The sequence below is a fragment of the Theobroma umbraticum genome, unplaced genomic scaffold, assembly GCF_002168275.2.
Source record: "Theobroma umbraticum cultivar Fairchild unplaced genomic scaffold, ASM216827v3 scaffold_130.0, whole genome shotgun sequence".
Taxonomy (NCBI): domain Eukaryota; kingdom Viridiplantae; phylum Streptophyta; class Magnoliopsida; order Malvales; family Malvaceae; genus Theobroma; species Theobroma umbraticum.
In genome coordinates this window covers 3,327,031-3,343,036 of record NW_018397264.1, presented here as the reverse complement: position 1 = coordinate 3,343,036, position 16,006 = coordinate 3,327,031, and the positions used below count along the sequence as shown (strand labels likewise).

General features: G+C 33.7%; 2 protein-coding genes across 4 annotated transcripts; both read left to right on the top strand.

The window, feature by feature from the left end:
• Positions 1-5,461: 5,461 nt before the first annotated feature.
• Positions 5,462-12,717, top strand: LOC110422331 (ubiquitin carboxyl-terminal hydrolase 2-like). Of its 2 annotated transcripts, XR_002445711.2 has the most exons (4): positions 5,462-5,759; positions 6,132-8,986; positions 10,889-11,227; positions 12,590-12,717. XR_002445711.2 is itself a non-coding variant. In XM_021436199.2 (3 exons), the coding sequence occupies exons 2-3, from the start codon at positions 6,138-6,140 to the stop codon at positions 11,121-11,123; spliced, it is 3,084 nt and encodes a 1,027-aa protein (XP_021291874.1). In that variant the 5' UTR covers positions 5,462-5,759; positions 6,132-6,137; the 3' UTR covers positions 11,124-11,391. The 2 variants fall into 2 exon arrangements, 1 of the variants encoding a protein (XP_021291874.1); XM_021436199.2 differs by lacking the exon at positions 12,590-12,717 and having other exon boundaries at positions 10,889-11,391.
• On the top strand, positions 12,395-15,924 carry LOC110422335 (Carbohydrate-binding X8 domain superfamily protein). Of its 2 annotated transcripts, none has more exons than XM_021436205.1 (3): positions 12,395-12,830; positions 12,932-12,965; positions 15,322-15,924. In XM_021436205.1, the coding sequence occupies exons 1-3, from the start codon at positions 12,518-12,520 to the stop codon at positions 15,575-15,577; spliced, it is 603 nt and encodes a 200-aa protein (XP_021291880.1). In that variant the 5' UTR covers positions 12,395-12,517; the 3' UTR covers positions 15,578-15,924. The 2 variants fall into 2 exon arrangements, with proteins under 2 accessions (XP_021291880.1, XP_089640485.1); XM_089784359.1 differs by having other exon boundaries at positions 15,327-15,574.
• Positions 15,925-16,006: the final 82 nt, after the last annotated feature.

Sequence of the window (16,006 nt, the reverse complement as noted above, 5' to 3'; positions counted from 1 at the left end):
TTAGAGAAAGACAAAAGTTCTCAATTTCTCACAGGCCAAGCACTTGGAAAGTCACGAAATCAGGGACCTTCTTTTCTTGGTTGTCCAAACTCCCACAATATGCGCCTCTTCTGACACACAAACTATTTTGCCCTATTAGCTGATTAAGTGACCAAAAGTTTTACGATGCACTCGAACTGAACAGATTTATGCATCCTTTATATATAATACTGCACTGTTGTTATTCATATCTTCATACGTTTCAAACTAATTTCTTGGTTGCTCCTACTCTGGGGAATTTTTTTACTCCTGTCGAAGTGTCATTGATGGTCTTTCTTTTCAAACAAGTTTGGTTCATAGACAGACTAGAAAACTGTTACCTTTGACCAAGAGAAGAGAGCATGATCAAGCCTTGGCTTCTGCATGTACCATCTTAACAAGACCATTGTAATGACAACCATCCACTTACGCCTTTTCAAAATTTTAAAATTTTATTTTAAAATTATACTTTTATTTTAAAAAAATTTTATAATTTCGTTCATTTTCATCTTTTTAAATTTAAAATCTTGACTCTATCCTTACCTATGACTACAATAATTTGATATATTTGGGACTCCTATTAAATTTGTATAAGGGTCTAGTTAAGTAAGCTTACCCATACCATCCACAATCCCATATCCAGTAATCATGTACTTATGCTTTACAGTTCTCTTGCACCAATATTCTGGGAGTAGTATTTTTCTTTGCTCACTTTCTCATCCCTAAAACATCCATACAGAAGTAAGTAATGTACTTATCATTATCAAGTATCAACATTCCAATGCAAAATTTGAGAATCAACCGAGGATCATCCTCGACCTGAATTTCTCCATGTTAAAAAGTGTGTTTCAGATGCTTCCTGGAAGGGCCACGGAATGCTTCTCCAGGCATTATCAGAGCATCCCGAAGGTGAATATCTCGGGAACCCAAAGCCAGCTTTGTACTCCTTCAGGTTTTCGTGAGAGACTGGACCTAGTTAAAATTTCAGGATGAGTCACCACGGCCTTAGGGAACTTGTCCGGGCTCATCTATTAGGCTCAAGAGCATTAGATAACTGGACCTAGCAAAGCCCATCTTCGGGTTTCCTAATAGATCTATAAAATCGTAGTACAAATGTTCAAGGAATTGTTTCATCTTTCATTGTCGAGCTGTCCCGGAGAGCATAGCTTAATCATAATTGAATTAAATCCCAGGGTTTATTTGACTGGCACCCTACAAGTTATAACCAAATAGGATGGGAAGGCAATAAATTGAGATTACAAATTCACCAAATGATGTAAAAGAAAACTACATTTAATACAATAATAATTTCGAAAAAGACAAAGAAAAACGTTATTTATGATCACCCTAAGCTTCTTTCCCTACCCACTCTTCAATGAGTGTAAAATGTTGAGCTTAATCAAGACATAGGCTGCAATTGTTATTAATGGTCTTAAACTGAAGTATATTAACCTCTGTTCCCGACTTAATGATATAGTAAATTACATAGAAGTCCTTGAGGTTTGAGTATAATTGCACTCAAGGACACAAGTTTAGAAAACCTACATCCCGCCCCAAAATAAGGCTTCAAGTATGTCAATATAACCCAAACGTTAAGTGACTGTGAAAGTAAATACGTACATGGCATCGTATTATAATCACATTATGCCAAAAATGCCCTTAAAGATCGGCAACGAATCCTTTAAATTTTGATACACAAATGGACAAAAAAAATAACAAATTAAAGTAAAAAAGAAACATTTTTTAAGTGTGAAAAACAAAATTAAACAATTTTCTTTTTTTTTCCTCATTTTCCAAAGCCTTCCCATAAAAGTTTGCCTGATTTTTTTTTAATTCATAATAAGCCTTAGATACTTGGCGAAATATTAGTGGAAATGATAGATGATTTTTGAATTTTGGATAGTAGGTACTAAGCTTGAATTATAGATCAATAGGTACTAAGCTTGAATTATAGATCAATTTTATTTTTTAAAAATAAAAACTCAATATATTTCTCTAATTTTTTAGGTTCTTACATGTTTTATAACTTATGGTAATCCTTAATTTTTCTCTCATTTCAAGATGTCTTGACAAGATAATATTTTTTTATCCATTTTATATAATCAAAGTTTTATTAAAAAATTCAAAAATAATAAAAATAAAATTTATAAAAAATCTAATATATAGAGAAACACAAGAATTTATCTAGTTTTACCTCTTGTCTATGTTTATAGAGTAAAACAAATTTAACCAAAAAAATTCCTTGTACATTAACAAATCTCTTGAGCATTAGCTTCACCTAAAGTTACAAATGTTCCTTAGTTACAAGTGTTCCCTAGGGTTCTACCAGACACTTACTTTTATAATATAAAAGTTTAAAATAAAACAAAATTAGAATTTAATGTAAATAACAAATTTTAAAATTACACAATTATTTAATGTTGTATATATTAGGAATTTGAAAATATGGTATTTTAGAAAGCAAGTGTATTCTCATTATTATGTTCTGTTTATTTTATTTGTAATGAAAATACATTTTAATAATAAGACAAATAATTTGTTTTAAGTAAACATTCATTATCGAGTTATAAAAGTACCATAATTATATTGAAATATTAAAATATAGTTATATGAAGAGTCATAAATATGATACATGAATTTTAATTGAATATAAAAATTATTCATAGCTATATAATAAAGTTGATCACTTTTTTATATTAAAGATGTAATGTCTAACTTATTTCCAATGAAAAGAATGCAATTCACTTCAAAAGAATAATGAGTCTTAAATCATTGAAATTGTTAATTTCGAGTAATGACACTATAATTTGAACTAGAATCACATGAGAATCAAGTTTAAGTTTTATCATTACCATTACTTAAAACTTAATCTCACACTTATATATTCGCTTATGGTAGAACCAAAATATTGATAGATAGTGAACTTGTTTTTTATCTCCTTATAATCTTTAATATACCATGAGTAAGATCATCTTAATACATTAATTTAGGCTGTGTATGTTGAGATTATAATTGAAGTAAGTATATGGGAATAAATATCTAAATAACAGAGTTAATAGTATTAACATTACTTCTAGTCATTTAAGAAAGATTGGTGAATAATTTGGGCCTAGTGAATAGATGAATTAATTACTCATCGCATCTTGATACCTAAAAGATTAGATTTAGAGTATTTAATCACTATTTTTTTTTTGAAAAGCAATATTGAATAACAAATTGGATGAAATATGAGATTAAGAGACAAAATTGACATAAAGAATAAAACGATAATTTTACCTTTTGTTATTGGATGGTTATGAGAGTTCACAAAATAAGGTTTGCACTTTGGATAACCAATATTGAATATTAAATATTAAATCATTTTTTTAAAATTGTAGTTAATCCAAGAGTGCAATCATGAATTTATGGTTAATAAACTTGAATTATCTTAATGAGATTGACAGTAATTTTAAGTTTATTAGAGCTTGTAATATCTACGTCCAAATAGATTTTTTATTTAGCTTGTCATAATTCAATTTATTTAACTTGTTTCAGTTGAAATGCATGTTTTATTTAATTATTTAAATTTATGTTAAAAATGATAACTTTATATATTGTTATAATTAAGATAAGAGTTGTCTCAATTTAGACAAAGTACATATGTTGTCTTAATTAAAACAAGAGTTATTTTAAGATAGACAAGAATAGATATGTTGATTTAAGACAAGAGATGTCTTAATTATATTATTTTATTTTTGGTAAGTCAAAATTTGTATTAATGAATGAGTTTTTTTAAGGCAAGAGTTGTCTTAAAATGAAAAATATTTATGAAGATAATTATTGTCTTGAAATAAAATAATATTGAAAGATTTTAATTATAATAAAAAAGTTAAAAAATTTATTCTTTATTTTTAATTAAATTTAATCTCTTGATAAATTATAATAGTCGGTATTTGATTAGAATTCTTTTATTTTAGTGTTAATTCTTTTCAATTAAAGATGGATAATAATAAAATAAAATAATTATTCAAGAAGGAATCATATTTTGACTTGGACAAATAATTATAATTAAATAAATATATTATTTATTTTTAATTATAATTTTAATAATTATTGGAGAAGTATATTACAACCATAATAGTTTATGGATGACCAACTTAGACTCTTGATAGGAATTTATTTTTAATTAAAATAAAAATAAAAGAAGAGTCCATCAAGAAGCAAATATTTAAAATTTTGACCACACCTTATAAAAAGGGAAAAAAAATTTCATCTTCTTTTAAGTCCAAAACCCCAAGTCCAATAGTTCCTCTGGGAATCCTCTGGTCACCCTTTCTTGATCTCCAATTTTCATATTTTTCTAAGAAATCTCTCACAAGAGAAACAATCATTACCTAAATTTAAAGAAAAAACCAAGAAATTCAATTGTTACGATCTTGATTTAGCATTCCACAATTTGTTCATTCAAGTTGAAGAGATTCTTGATAAATAAGTGGTAAGTTTGTTTGATTGAGAAATCAATTTTTTGGTGTAGTGGTGAATTTACTACAATTCACTATAAGTCAAGAATTAAGAATCTTGTAAAAAAAAAACCTATTTTTGGTATTTTTGGTAATTTAGGCATAACTTTTGCTCTAGAGGTCTAAATTTGGGCATAATTTTTGCTTTGGAAGTTTAAATAACATGATTTTATGATTTTAGAGACACCGAAAAGCTAAGAAACAAGGTTACAATTTTTTTATTCATTATTTTACCCAATTTGAATAGAATTAAGGTGAAAGATTCATTATATATTGCTTATTAGTGTGAATCGAATTTGAGAAACGGGATCAAGGAAAAAGTATGTTCATCATTCTTTATAGATTCTTGATTTTTAAGAATATGATTACATAATATTGTAATAAGTATGATGTGTGAATTTTGCTTGTGTATTTAGATTACTTGCTTATGTTATAGTAAAATTTTTAAAATTTATAATTTACACAATAACACGCATACATAAAAATTTAACTCAAACATTACACAAACTTAAATTTAAATGAAGTAAGATAGTGAATTATAAACTCAAGAAGTTCAAAATTTATCGTTTGTGAATTAATATGATAGTATATTATAAAGTTACTTGGTTGATTTTGATGAATTACGAGCGTATGTTCCTTTTTAAAAGAAACGGTGGTTAAATTTAGAAGACCTCAAGTAAAGTAGGCAGAATAAATACGCCGGTGTTGAGGTGGGTTTTCTAAGTAAGGGCTATTTCAGTAATTGCAAGTTTTCCGTTAACCTCGTTCTCAACATTGAGGCGGGATGTAGTTTTTGCAAACTGTTGTCCTCTAATGTAATTATACTCAAACGTCAAGGAATTTTATGTAATTTGCTAAAAAAGAAGAAAAAAACAAGAATAGTTTTCCAATAATATTGAAGTGGTCACATACAGTTTTTAAATCAGGTTACTGCAGTTGTTTTTATAATTTTCACCTTCACAGCTTCCCTTCTCTCTTGCCTCTGATGATTTGAGAGAGAGAGAGAGAGGAGTAAACTTAGAGGGTGCGCCAGGCAAACCCTTATAATGCCCACGCGACTCTTTAATCTTCTTCTTCTTCCTTCCTTCCTTGCTTAGATCCTAAATCTCCAAAACCCCATTCTTTCTTTGTTATTATTATTGTTATTATTCTTTTCTTTTACTTGCCCTCATGTAAACAAGCCCTTTCTCACTAGATTTCTCTAAACCGATATTTATTAGTCCTCTTCCTTCAGATTTTCGGGTAAAGTTTTTCTTTCCTTCTCTTCTTCTCTAATTCTTTCTGATTTTTGTAAAGTTTACACCTTTGCTGGACCTGCCGTGGCCTCAATACTAGTTTAGAAGCTTCTGTTTGCTTTTGTCAATCCAAATCATCATCGTCTGGGTCATCTTCTAAATTTACATTTTTTTTTTTTGCTTTTTCTCAATCTCTGCTTCGTGTAGTTGATACTGAGTTTGTGTATTTTCATGTATACTAATTTCATCATATATGTATAGGGAGTAGATTGTTTGGATTTTTTTTTTGTTATTATTTCTGTATTGATTGCTCATATGAGTTTTTGCTATTGCTTGGAGGGTTTAAGGTGTTAATGGTTATTTGGAATTGGTTTTTTAGGAACTAATGGGGAAAAGGGTTAAGAAGAATCGCCGAGTACCTCCTAGGGAGAAAAAGGTTGTGGCAGCCCAATCTCCAAAAGTTATACCTCAAGAGAATAATGCTAGTATTGAAAATGTTGATGATGGAGTTCCAGTCGTAAAAGAGAGGAAATCATGTCCCCATCTTGTTAAAGGTATTGACTTGGATAAATTGTTGCCTAAATTAAGGTCCTCGGAGCCTATTAGGTGCGAAGATTGTAGGGAAGGTGGAAGTGATAGGAGAGGGAGTAAGGGAAAGGGTAAACATGGGAAGAAGAAGGGAAGTGCATCGGTGGATTCAAAATCTGAGTCGAAAGCCATTTGGGTTTGTTTGGAATGTGGACATTTTGTGTGTGCTGGAGTTGGTTTGCCAACAGCTTCTACCACCCATGCAATTCGTCATATTAGACAAACCCGTCATCACTTGATGATTCAGTGGGATAATCCCCAATTGAGGTGGTGCTTCGCGTGTAGTACATTTATTCCTGTAGAGAAAACGGAAGAAAATGGTGAAAATAAAGATGCTTTGTCTGAGGTTGTAAAATTGATTAAAGAACGATCATCTGAATTACCAGCAGCTGATGTTGAGGATGTTTGGTTTGGAAGTGGCAGTGTTACGAATGCAATCAAATTAGAAGGAACTATATCAAATGGCATTGATGAAAAAAGTGGCTATACGGTTCGGGGTTTGGTTAATCTTGGGAATACATGCTTCTTTAATTCAGTAATGCAGAATCTTCTAGCTCTGGATAGACTAAGGGACTACTTCTTGAATCTGGATGCATCCGCGGGGCAACTAACTATTTCTTTGAAAAAGCTTTTTGCTGAAACAAAACCGGAGATGGGATTGAAAAATGCTATCAATCCAAAACCCTTTTTTGGGTGCATTTGTGCTAAGGCTCCCCAGTTTAGGGGCTATCAACAACATGATAGTCATGAATTGCTTCGTTGCTTGCTTGATGGGCTTTATACAGAAGAGTTGGCTCTGAAAAAACACATTAATGCTTCTAAAAATGATGTAGTTTTGGCAAATCAGGATCTTACTTTTGTGGATGCAGTATTTGGGGGTCAAATTTCTAGTACTCTCTGTTGTGAGGAATGTGGGCACTCCTCAACAGTGTATGAACCATTTTTAGATCTCTCCCTTCCAGTTCCAACTAAGAAAACCCCAACTAAAAAGGCTCAACCAGTCTCTCGAGCCAAGAAAACAAAGCTGCCACCAAAAAAAGTTGGCAGGGCTCGAGGAAAAATTAACAAAGATGCAGATCGGTCACCAGCTCAAGGTGTTACGACTTCATCGCCAAGCAGTGAATCTCCAGGCCTAGGCCATATAGTTGTGCCTCAAACGGAAACCATGGTGGCATCTTCCAGTGATACTTTACTATCAGGTGCTGTTGGCACAAGTGCCGTGGCCAATGAACTCAGTTCTGCTTCACAGAATCTCTTAGCTGTTGCGGAGTCTGAGAATGAGCAAGTAATGGACAATACGGTGAAGGAAAATACAGCTGCGGCAGATGATTTTGCTTGGATGGATTACCTTGTAATGGAGAATACGCTGGAGGAAAATGCAGCTGGGGCAGATGGTTTTACTTGGATGGATTACCTTGAACCAGGAACAATAGCTGTTGAGAATGATTTGATTTCTCAAAATAATGATATTTCCTTTTTTCAAGATTCTGAAGACAAGGATCTGGTTCTGAATGAAGCTTTAGCAGAAAGTAGTCAGGTTTCTTTAGTTGAGGGGGAACCAAATCGGAAACCACATGATTCTTCTGGAAACCTTCAGGAAGAGGAGCTTCCTTTGCTGGTTCTAGATTCTGAGGTTCTGTTGCTCCCTTACAAAGAAGAAGGTACCAGTTCTAAAGAGAGTGTGAGAGAAAACGAGGCCTTCTCATCAAATGTTGGCCATGGACAAGAGGAAGTGGAGTTCGATGGCTTTGGTGACATGTTTAATGAGCCTGAAATTGCTGAAAGGCCCAGCATTGGGCCCTCTTTAGCAAATGAAGTTGCTGAAACTGGTTTTTTGGCTGGGAATATTAGTGATTCTGATCCTGATGAGGTTGATGATAGTGACTCTCCAGTGTCTGTAGAAAGCTGTTTGGCTCATTTCATAAAGCCGGAGCTTCTTTCTGACGATAATGCTTGGAATTGTGAGAATTGTGCAAAAATTGTGCGACGTCAGAAGTTGGAAGCAAAGAAGAAGCAGACTAAGATGTCAAAGAATTTATCCATTGGTGGTGAGACTCAAAGCCAATGTGAACCACCAAGTTTAGATAAAGAATTCCCTTGTCCTAACGGAGTTAGAACTATTAGTAATGGCGATATTAGTAATTCTGGTGAAAGCTTGGTTTTACATAACAAGATAACTGATTCTTTGAAACAAAATGGTATAAAAGTTGAAAACGGTCAAACAGGTGAGCTAAATTCAGTTGTGTCTAAATCTGAAGAAGGGAAATCAGTGATAGAAGATGCAAGTCTGATGAAATCAAGTTCTTCAGTCTCCTCTAAATCTTGTGGTCAAGAAGAATCTGGTGGTATCCAACCTGTTGATTCTTGCAATGTTGAAAATCATAGTGATAATGATAAATTTCAGCAAAGTAATTCACAGATGGCCGAAAACTGTCAATCAGGGGAAAGTGAAGATGAAGAGATAGACTCTAAAAACGTGAAGGTGAAGAGAAATGCAACAAAGAGGGTCCTCATAAACAAGGCTCCACCTATTCTAACTATTCATTTGAAGAGGTTCAGCCAAGACGCTCGTGGTCGCTTAAGTAAATTGAATGGCCACGTCAATTTCAGAGAAACAATCGATCTTAGACCATATGTGGATGCCAGGTACCTTTCCATATGTCTTAATGTGCATAGCCTTTCTTCTTGTTAAGTCTGTTCCCTTGTGCTTACTTTTTTCTTAAACCTCTCTAAAAGCTAAATTCTAAAATTTTGGTGACCTCTTTTATTATTTTCAATTTGGTTGCTTGATCTGTTTTAATTTACAGATAGCTGGTAGTGTGTGCTTTTAGATGCTGCAGTCATATATTCTTGGTCAATGTGTTCCCTGTTTGTTAGTACAAGATTTATTTGTGATTACATGAAACGACCCCTTGTAGCACAGAGTTTATTGTATAGGAATATTGAACTGTCTGATTTTTAAGATGGCAAAAAACACTTTTACGGCATTTATAATACAAGTGCAAGATCTTTGTAGAACACAATTTTTAGAATATCTTAGACTTGAGTAACTTTTAGCTTGTTCAAATTATTGTTTCACCTCTAGTAGGATGTCATTATATTTTTGCATTTGTCATTTTGTATAAAATGCTTTGCCTTTTGCCGTTCATTTTACTTTATTTGTTTTCAATTGAAGTTAAAACAGTTAGTTTGGAAAATTGAATAGGATGGTTAGACTGAGAAAAGGATAAACTTCGCGATGTCTTATTATGGTTTATTTCATTAAAGTAATATGAGCTTTTGTAAGAAAAAACTGGTATCTTTTCCTCTCACAGCTCATTTTATTTCCTTTGAGTTTTATTATATGGCAGCTCTAACTGTATTTTCACTTATATGCCTTTTGAAATTGAAAATTGTTAAGAGTTTCCAAAATAATACTGTACGAATGCCAACACAAGCCATTAGCAGTATCATAACCTGGCTGAGAGCATAAGACTATTGGGCATGGATGTGCCAGCCTCTCTCATGAGCTTCTAAATAATCATGATCATAACATACTGAATGGGAATTGGACACTTATAGGGAGGATTATATTTTGTAATTGAGTTGGTCAAAATTTCAAGATGTTCCAAGGTGCTATCCTTTTACTATTGAACATTATCTATAGTAATTGAACTAGTGACCTTATATCATGGATGTGAGACATAATGATTTAGCTACAAAGAGGTGAGTGGCTGAGATGGTCTAAACTCTTATTAACATTGAGAGATCTGGAATGGTGGTCAGATATTTTGTTTTTAGATGAGGTTCCAGGGAAGAAATCAGGAGACCTATTGGAGCTGATATTTTTGAAAATCTGCCTTTTTAAAAGTTCTTTTAGGAAACATATGAAAGATACTTTTTTTCTGTCTTCTACATGTTCCTATACATGTTTTTCCCTCTCTCTTTCTCTCTTTATATACATATATATATATATATTCCTACTTGTCTATTTTTGGATATGTGTCTCTGTTGATCACCTACTTTTTCTTTGTTTCAATCCGGCTGTTTGGACAAGCACACTATAATGTGTGTGTGTGTGTGTGTGTACATGCTTCTAGACACTTATGTATGTATTTGGATATTGAACTCCTTGCTATATGCTTCAAATGGTACACTGCTACAGAATCCATCACTCTTTGGCTTTTCATGCAAGTGTTAAAAGGTTTTCTAGGGAACCTCATCTATATTTGTCTTATTATGTTTTGTTTTTGAAAATCCCCTGTCATTGTATTTATCTTTCTAAGTTAATTAGCAGTTGTGTCCAACTTTGATTATATACATAGGCTTTTTTAGATGCATGCCAAAGCATCCTTTTGAAAATAGCTGGTTTTAGAGCAATAGCTCAGATGATATTGAAGCCATAAAATCCATATAGAAACCAGGGAAAGTGGCTATCCATATACATTCTATACGAAGTTTTGTTGGAGATTTTACATGGTATAACTAGTACATGACACTTGATTGCTTAGGCATCCGGTTCTCTCAATACCTTTTCATATGATTTAAAAACATGTTCATAATTTGCAGGGTGGACATAGATAACTGTATTTACCATCTGATGGGGGTTGTGGAGCATTCGGGAACAATGAGAGGGGGGCACTACATTGCATATGTGAGAGGAGCTGAGAAGAGGAAAGGGAAGGCAGAGACTGAATATGTGAGTTCTCCGTGGTATTATGTCAGTGATAATTATGTGCGCCAAGTATCACTTGAAGAAGTTCTTCGCTGTGAGGCATACATCTTATTCTATGAAAAAATTTGAAGGAAGTGTTTTGTTCCATACTTGTTCTGTTTCTTAAATGACAGCAGGGGTGAGTTAGAATTGCACCCCCAGAGGAGAGAGACAGAAATACATGAAAGGCAGAGGTGAGTGTACAACAATAATTACCATATACTCCAATACCCATTTTTGACATGTAATGAGTTCTACTATGTATATCATGAAATTATATTCTCAGAAAAAGCTTCAGTATTCTTTTGTAATTGGTCCTCTTGCCTCGAAAACTTAGTTCCTAATTTATTGAGGTTGTTTTTGTAGGCATTCACTTAACAAATTATTACATTGATTGTTCTCCAGATGAATATTTTGAGTCATCCATCTTGTGGATTTCGCAAGGGTTTTGTTTCTTATTTATGAAGCTGGAGCTAAAAGTTTTGCATATCTTATGATTTTGCTCATTAATGTGGCTGGCACTTCTTAAAATTATAAGCTACAGTATGTTCATGTGCAACTGTGAGTGTAATCCTAAATACAAGTTATACATGTAGCAAAGTAGGAACTATTTCATATTTATTCTCATTTTGTTTCATCAATTTTTTGGAAAATATAAATTTTAAGTTCAAACTTATTAGTATTATTATTATTACATTAAATTTACTAATATTTAATTTAAGTTTATTTCTAGAAAAGCTAGTGAACCACTTCTATATATAATGTATGCCAAATCAAAGTATTTTGGTTTTAAGTATTACTTAGAATGAATTTTTTAATGTCTGTAACTTATAATTATTTTTTACTTATTTCGTTTCTTTAAAATTTTAAACTAATTAATTATTAAAGAAGTAATGTGCTTTAAAAAGGAAGTGAAAATTGTGAACTAATTTGACAGTTTCCATTTTGGAATTTCTACAAGATAATGGGACCCAAATGTAATTTTGATGGGCTTTCAATATTTTGATTGGACAAATCTCTCATACAGTGTTCAAAAGATGTGTTGATTTTCTGCTGCAGAAGATTCACCCTGTAAGAGAATCCATTTCTATCAGAATTCAGAGCTCTATTATTATAATGCAGCAAGGACAGCAGAGAATCCAATACTACTTTAAAAAGAAATGGGGTTAGTTTGGTAAATCCATACATGAAAACTAAGATCCAAAGCAGGAATATTACAATATTTTTTTCTCTTCATTTCTCTTTTCCTTTTTGGCCACCAAGGCCAATAATCAAAGCCATGAAAATAACAGTACCATTGTGTTTGTGTATATATATATATATATATATATACATAAGCGTACTAAAAAGGTTTAAAAAAAGAAAAGCAGAAAAGAAAACAAAAGAAAGAGCTCTTCCCCCTCACTCCCTCTCTTTCCGCTCTTTATCTATACTCTTCTCTTTATCTCTCTCTCTTTCTTGCTTTACCAACTGAGCTGTTCTCCATGGAAGTACCAGTCTTAAAGCTGGTTTTGTTCTTCCTCTCCTTGCTAATAAGCAGCTTCTCGGTTGCTCAGGGGACGAGCTGGTGTGTAGCCAGGAGTGATGCAAGTAACCAGGCTTTGCAAACTGCACTAGACTATGCATGTGCCGCTGGTGCAGACTGTAGCCCTATACAGTCAAGTGGCCTTTGTTTTCTTCCCAACACTATCCAGGCTCATGCTTCTTATGCTTTCAATAGCTACTACCAGCGCAAGGCCATGGCACCTGGTGCCTGTGAATTTGCTGGCACTGCCACTGTTGCCAAAACTGATCCCAGTTTGTTCTTTCCCTTCAAATTTCTCTTTCTTTTTTTTTGGTTGGTTTTTACAACTGGGTTTTTGCTTATTTTGTTCTCTTTATTTCGTTTCGTTTTGTAGGTTATGGATCTTGTATGTATCCATCTTCTCAAAGGTATGCCTGATTTTTTAGTGTTACATTATTGAATAATGTCTTTAAATATCAGTTTTTTGTGCAAAAATAATCTTGGGCTGCCACTATTTTCAGCTCAAGTACATTGCTTTCTTTTTCTTTTTCCTTTTTTTACTTAGGTAGCTTTAGAAAGATTTTGGTCTAGTTTCTTACTTTCTTCAGCTTCACGCATTCTTTGATTTTTTTTGTATAAACAGTCCCGTAATAGTAATAGAGTTCAATCTTTGTATAGGCAATGCCTGTGCCGTGATTCTTGAGGGAGAGTGAGCATCCCGGATTATGATACCGTTATTAGATAGATGTGTCACATGTGTCTTCACGCATGGCATCTTAATCTCTAACCGTCCATTTTTTCCTCAGGACAATCTTCGCTTTGTATAAGTCAGCTTTACTAGGTGTATGTCTCTTGGTCTCTTCTTCCAATGCCTTTGGTTCCTCACTTTGCTCGTACAGTTTTAGTTCTGTCATGTTTTGATGGGAACAGCTAATATTTTTCTAACCGTTGGATGTTAACTCCTTGTCCAAGGACATCCAACGGTTGAGATACTCTAGATAAGGGAACTCAGGAGTTACCCGTGGGTTTATCTGGGCCAAGGTTAATGATGCAAATCTGATTTTACTCTGATCCCTGAATGCTGCAGTAGTTTCTGTCTAGCAAGAGGCTTCTCATGTCTACTGAATGGACTCTGGTGGTCTTGTCAGACTAAGGCTCACTTTTTGCCCATGCTCAGGCAAGGGTAAAAAAACAAAATGTTAATACACATTTTGAACCTTCCTGGGGACTTTCTCACCCCATTGAATCCTTGATTTTTCACCAAATCAGGGGGTTCAGAGTATAGCTATAATTGGATCGTTCAATCTCAGCCATCCACCTATTATACTAGACAAAATAATTGGTCAACATAGATCTCCTGTTTCTTTATCAAAAGTAAATAAATGTTTACATGAATAGATGACAGCACTTTATGTGATCTTTGTTTTAGAAAGGAACCAAACTAATGCAACAATTATGCTTTTTGGGTCTGTTCTAGTTGAGTACACTCCCTTCATGTCTGGAAGAGTACAACTTTGTCTCCTATATGTTTTTTTACCTCGGAGGTAGAAAAATGTTTGGATTGAACAGTTTTAGTTTCGCATTCCAATGTGTACTCTTTGTTCAGCATGAGGAGACAAAGGGAGCTTTTTCTTGCTTTGTTAGCTTAAATGACTCGAGAGGAAAGATTCTTTTACTATTAAATAATAGTGGAGATTGAAGATAACTCAACTAGGATTCCCATGTTTGGCCATTACTCAGTCTAATTACTTTAAATCGTAGTCCTACGGTTTGGTACTTAGGTTAAAATGACTCTTGTTTGCTGTTTTGATGTTAGGGCCATCGATGAGGCCAAGGTTAGGTGCCCTTTTGATGTAAGGTATGAGACAAGGGCTTTAAGCCAAATGGGAATGTTGCAAAGGATGGCATCAACAATCCAGATGCCATTCTGTCATGTCCCATAGACCACCTTGTGCTGTAACTTTTGCTTGTGCCACTTGGCTCAGAGCATGTCCACTAGTGGCTTCAAATTGCATAGCTTTACAAACAAGCTTATGGTAGTTCTGCTGCATGGAAATTTTAAAAAATATATATATTAATAAATATTCTAATTAATCAAATCAAACAATGTGGATTATCTATTGGGATTTTATGTTTTAATTAATGTAGTTCTAGCATTTGCTTCACTTTTCCATTATTTATGAGAAATTTGGAAGGATATGCACTCCTACTCTCTTACAAGGATATGCCAATGAAAAATGGGCAATGTGAGAAAATTTTTCTTAACATGCTATTGGTCGTCACTCCAAAGAATCTACTTTTGGACTAGTTTTTCTTTATGGTGAGTGAAGCAGAAACATAGTCTGCAATTCTTTTTCCCTCTAGCATGGTCCTGTCTTAGGACCATTACTTGCGCATAATTTTAGACTAGTCAAAGCACTTAAACTACCCAAAACATATAGCCCATCTGCCTTGGCTTATGACAGGACTTTGATTAAAACAGTTTCCCAAGCATCCTGTTCCATCTTAATTTTGGTTGAGCTAGTCTTGTTTTGTTGTTTACCATAACTTTGCTTGGGTTTATTCCATCTAGCTAGGCAAGCACACTTGTCCTAAACTCTAATTTGATCTTTAACAGTTTTGGATTTTCAACAATACTAACCAAATTGGTTTATGTTAGCTTGATTAAAGTTTATCTGCTGATTCTTACAAAAGTTACAACGCTTATGTTTTGCTTTGTGATTATTTTTAGTCCTTGTCTCTGCTACTTCTGCGATTTAACAGCTTAAATTCTGAAATTTCCAGCACAGCTGGAGGGATGCCAGTGCCAACGCCACCAGCAACAGTGACAAACAATCCAAATGTACCAATGACACCATTGACAACTACACCAATCAATGGTGGTGGCAGTACTGGACTAAATAACCCTGGACTGACCCCTCCGGTACCCACAACAGATGAATCTAAAGCTTCATTGGATTCTATCGTTGCCACAAGCTCAATGTCTGTCATGCTGTTACTTGTTCTATCATTCATTTTGCACCCCATGTGGATCTCTTAAACCCAGCTGCATGACCCAGTGACGGGAAGAGGCGTTTTTGTTAGAATTTGGAGCCTTCTTTCTAGCTAATATGGAACAGCCCCCGATGATTTCAATCATTTCCTTCTGTCTACTTTTCTGGACATTTGCTGGCTTCACATTGGTTAAATCTAGAGATCTCATCTAGCTTCATGAGTTGCGAGGAGCTAGAACTAGCACTAGCAAAGATCTCTATTAGGTTCCAATCTTCTTAGCTCTCACAAAATCAATTCAATATTTCAATATTATTCTTGTATGTTTCCTGGCGTATATATGAATGAGAAGGGGTAATCAAACAGCTATGCATCTATGGATTTTTCCTTTGATGATTCTAGGTTTGATCACCTCTGGTTTGTTGGCAACAGTGGATCTGGATATATCGAGATGAAGTTCTTTTTATGCTAACATGCA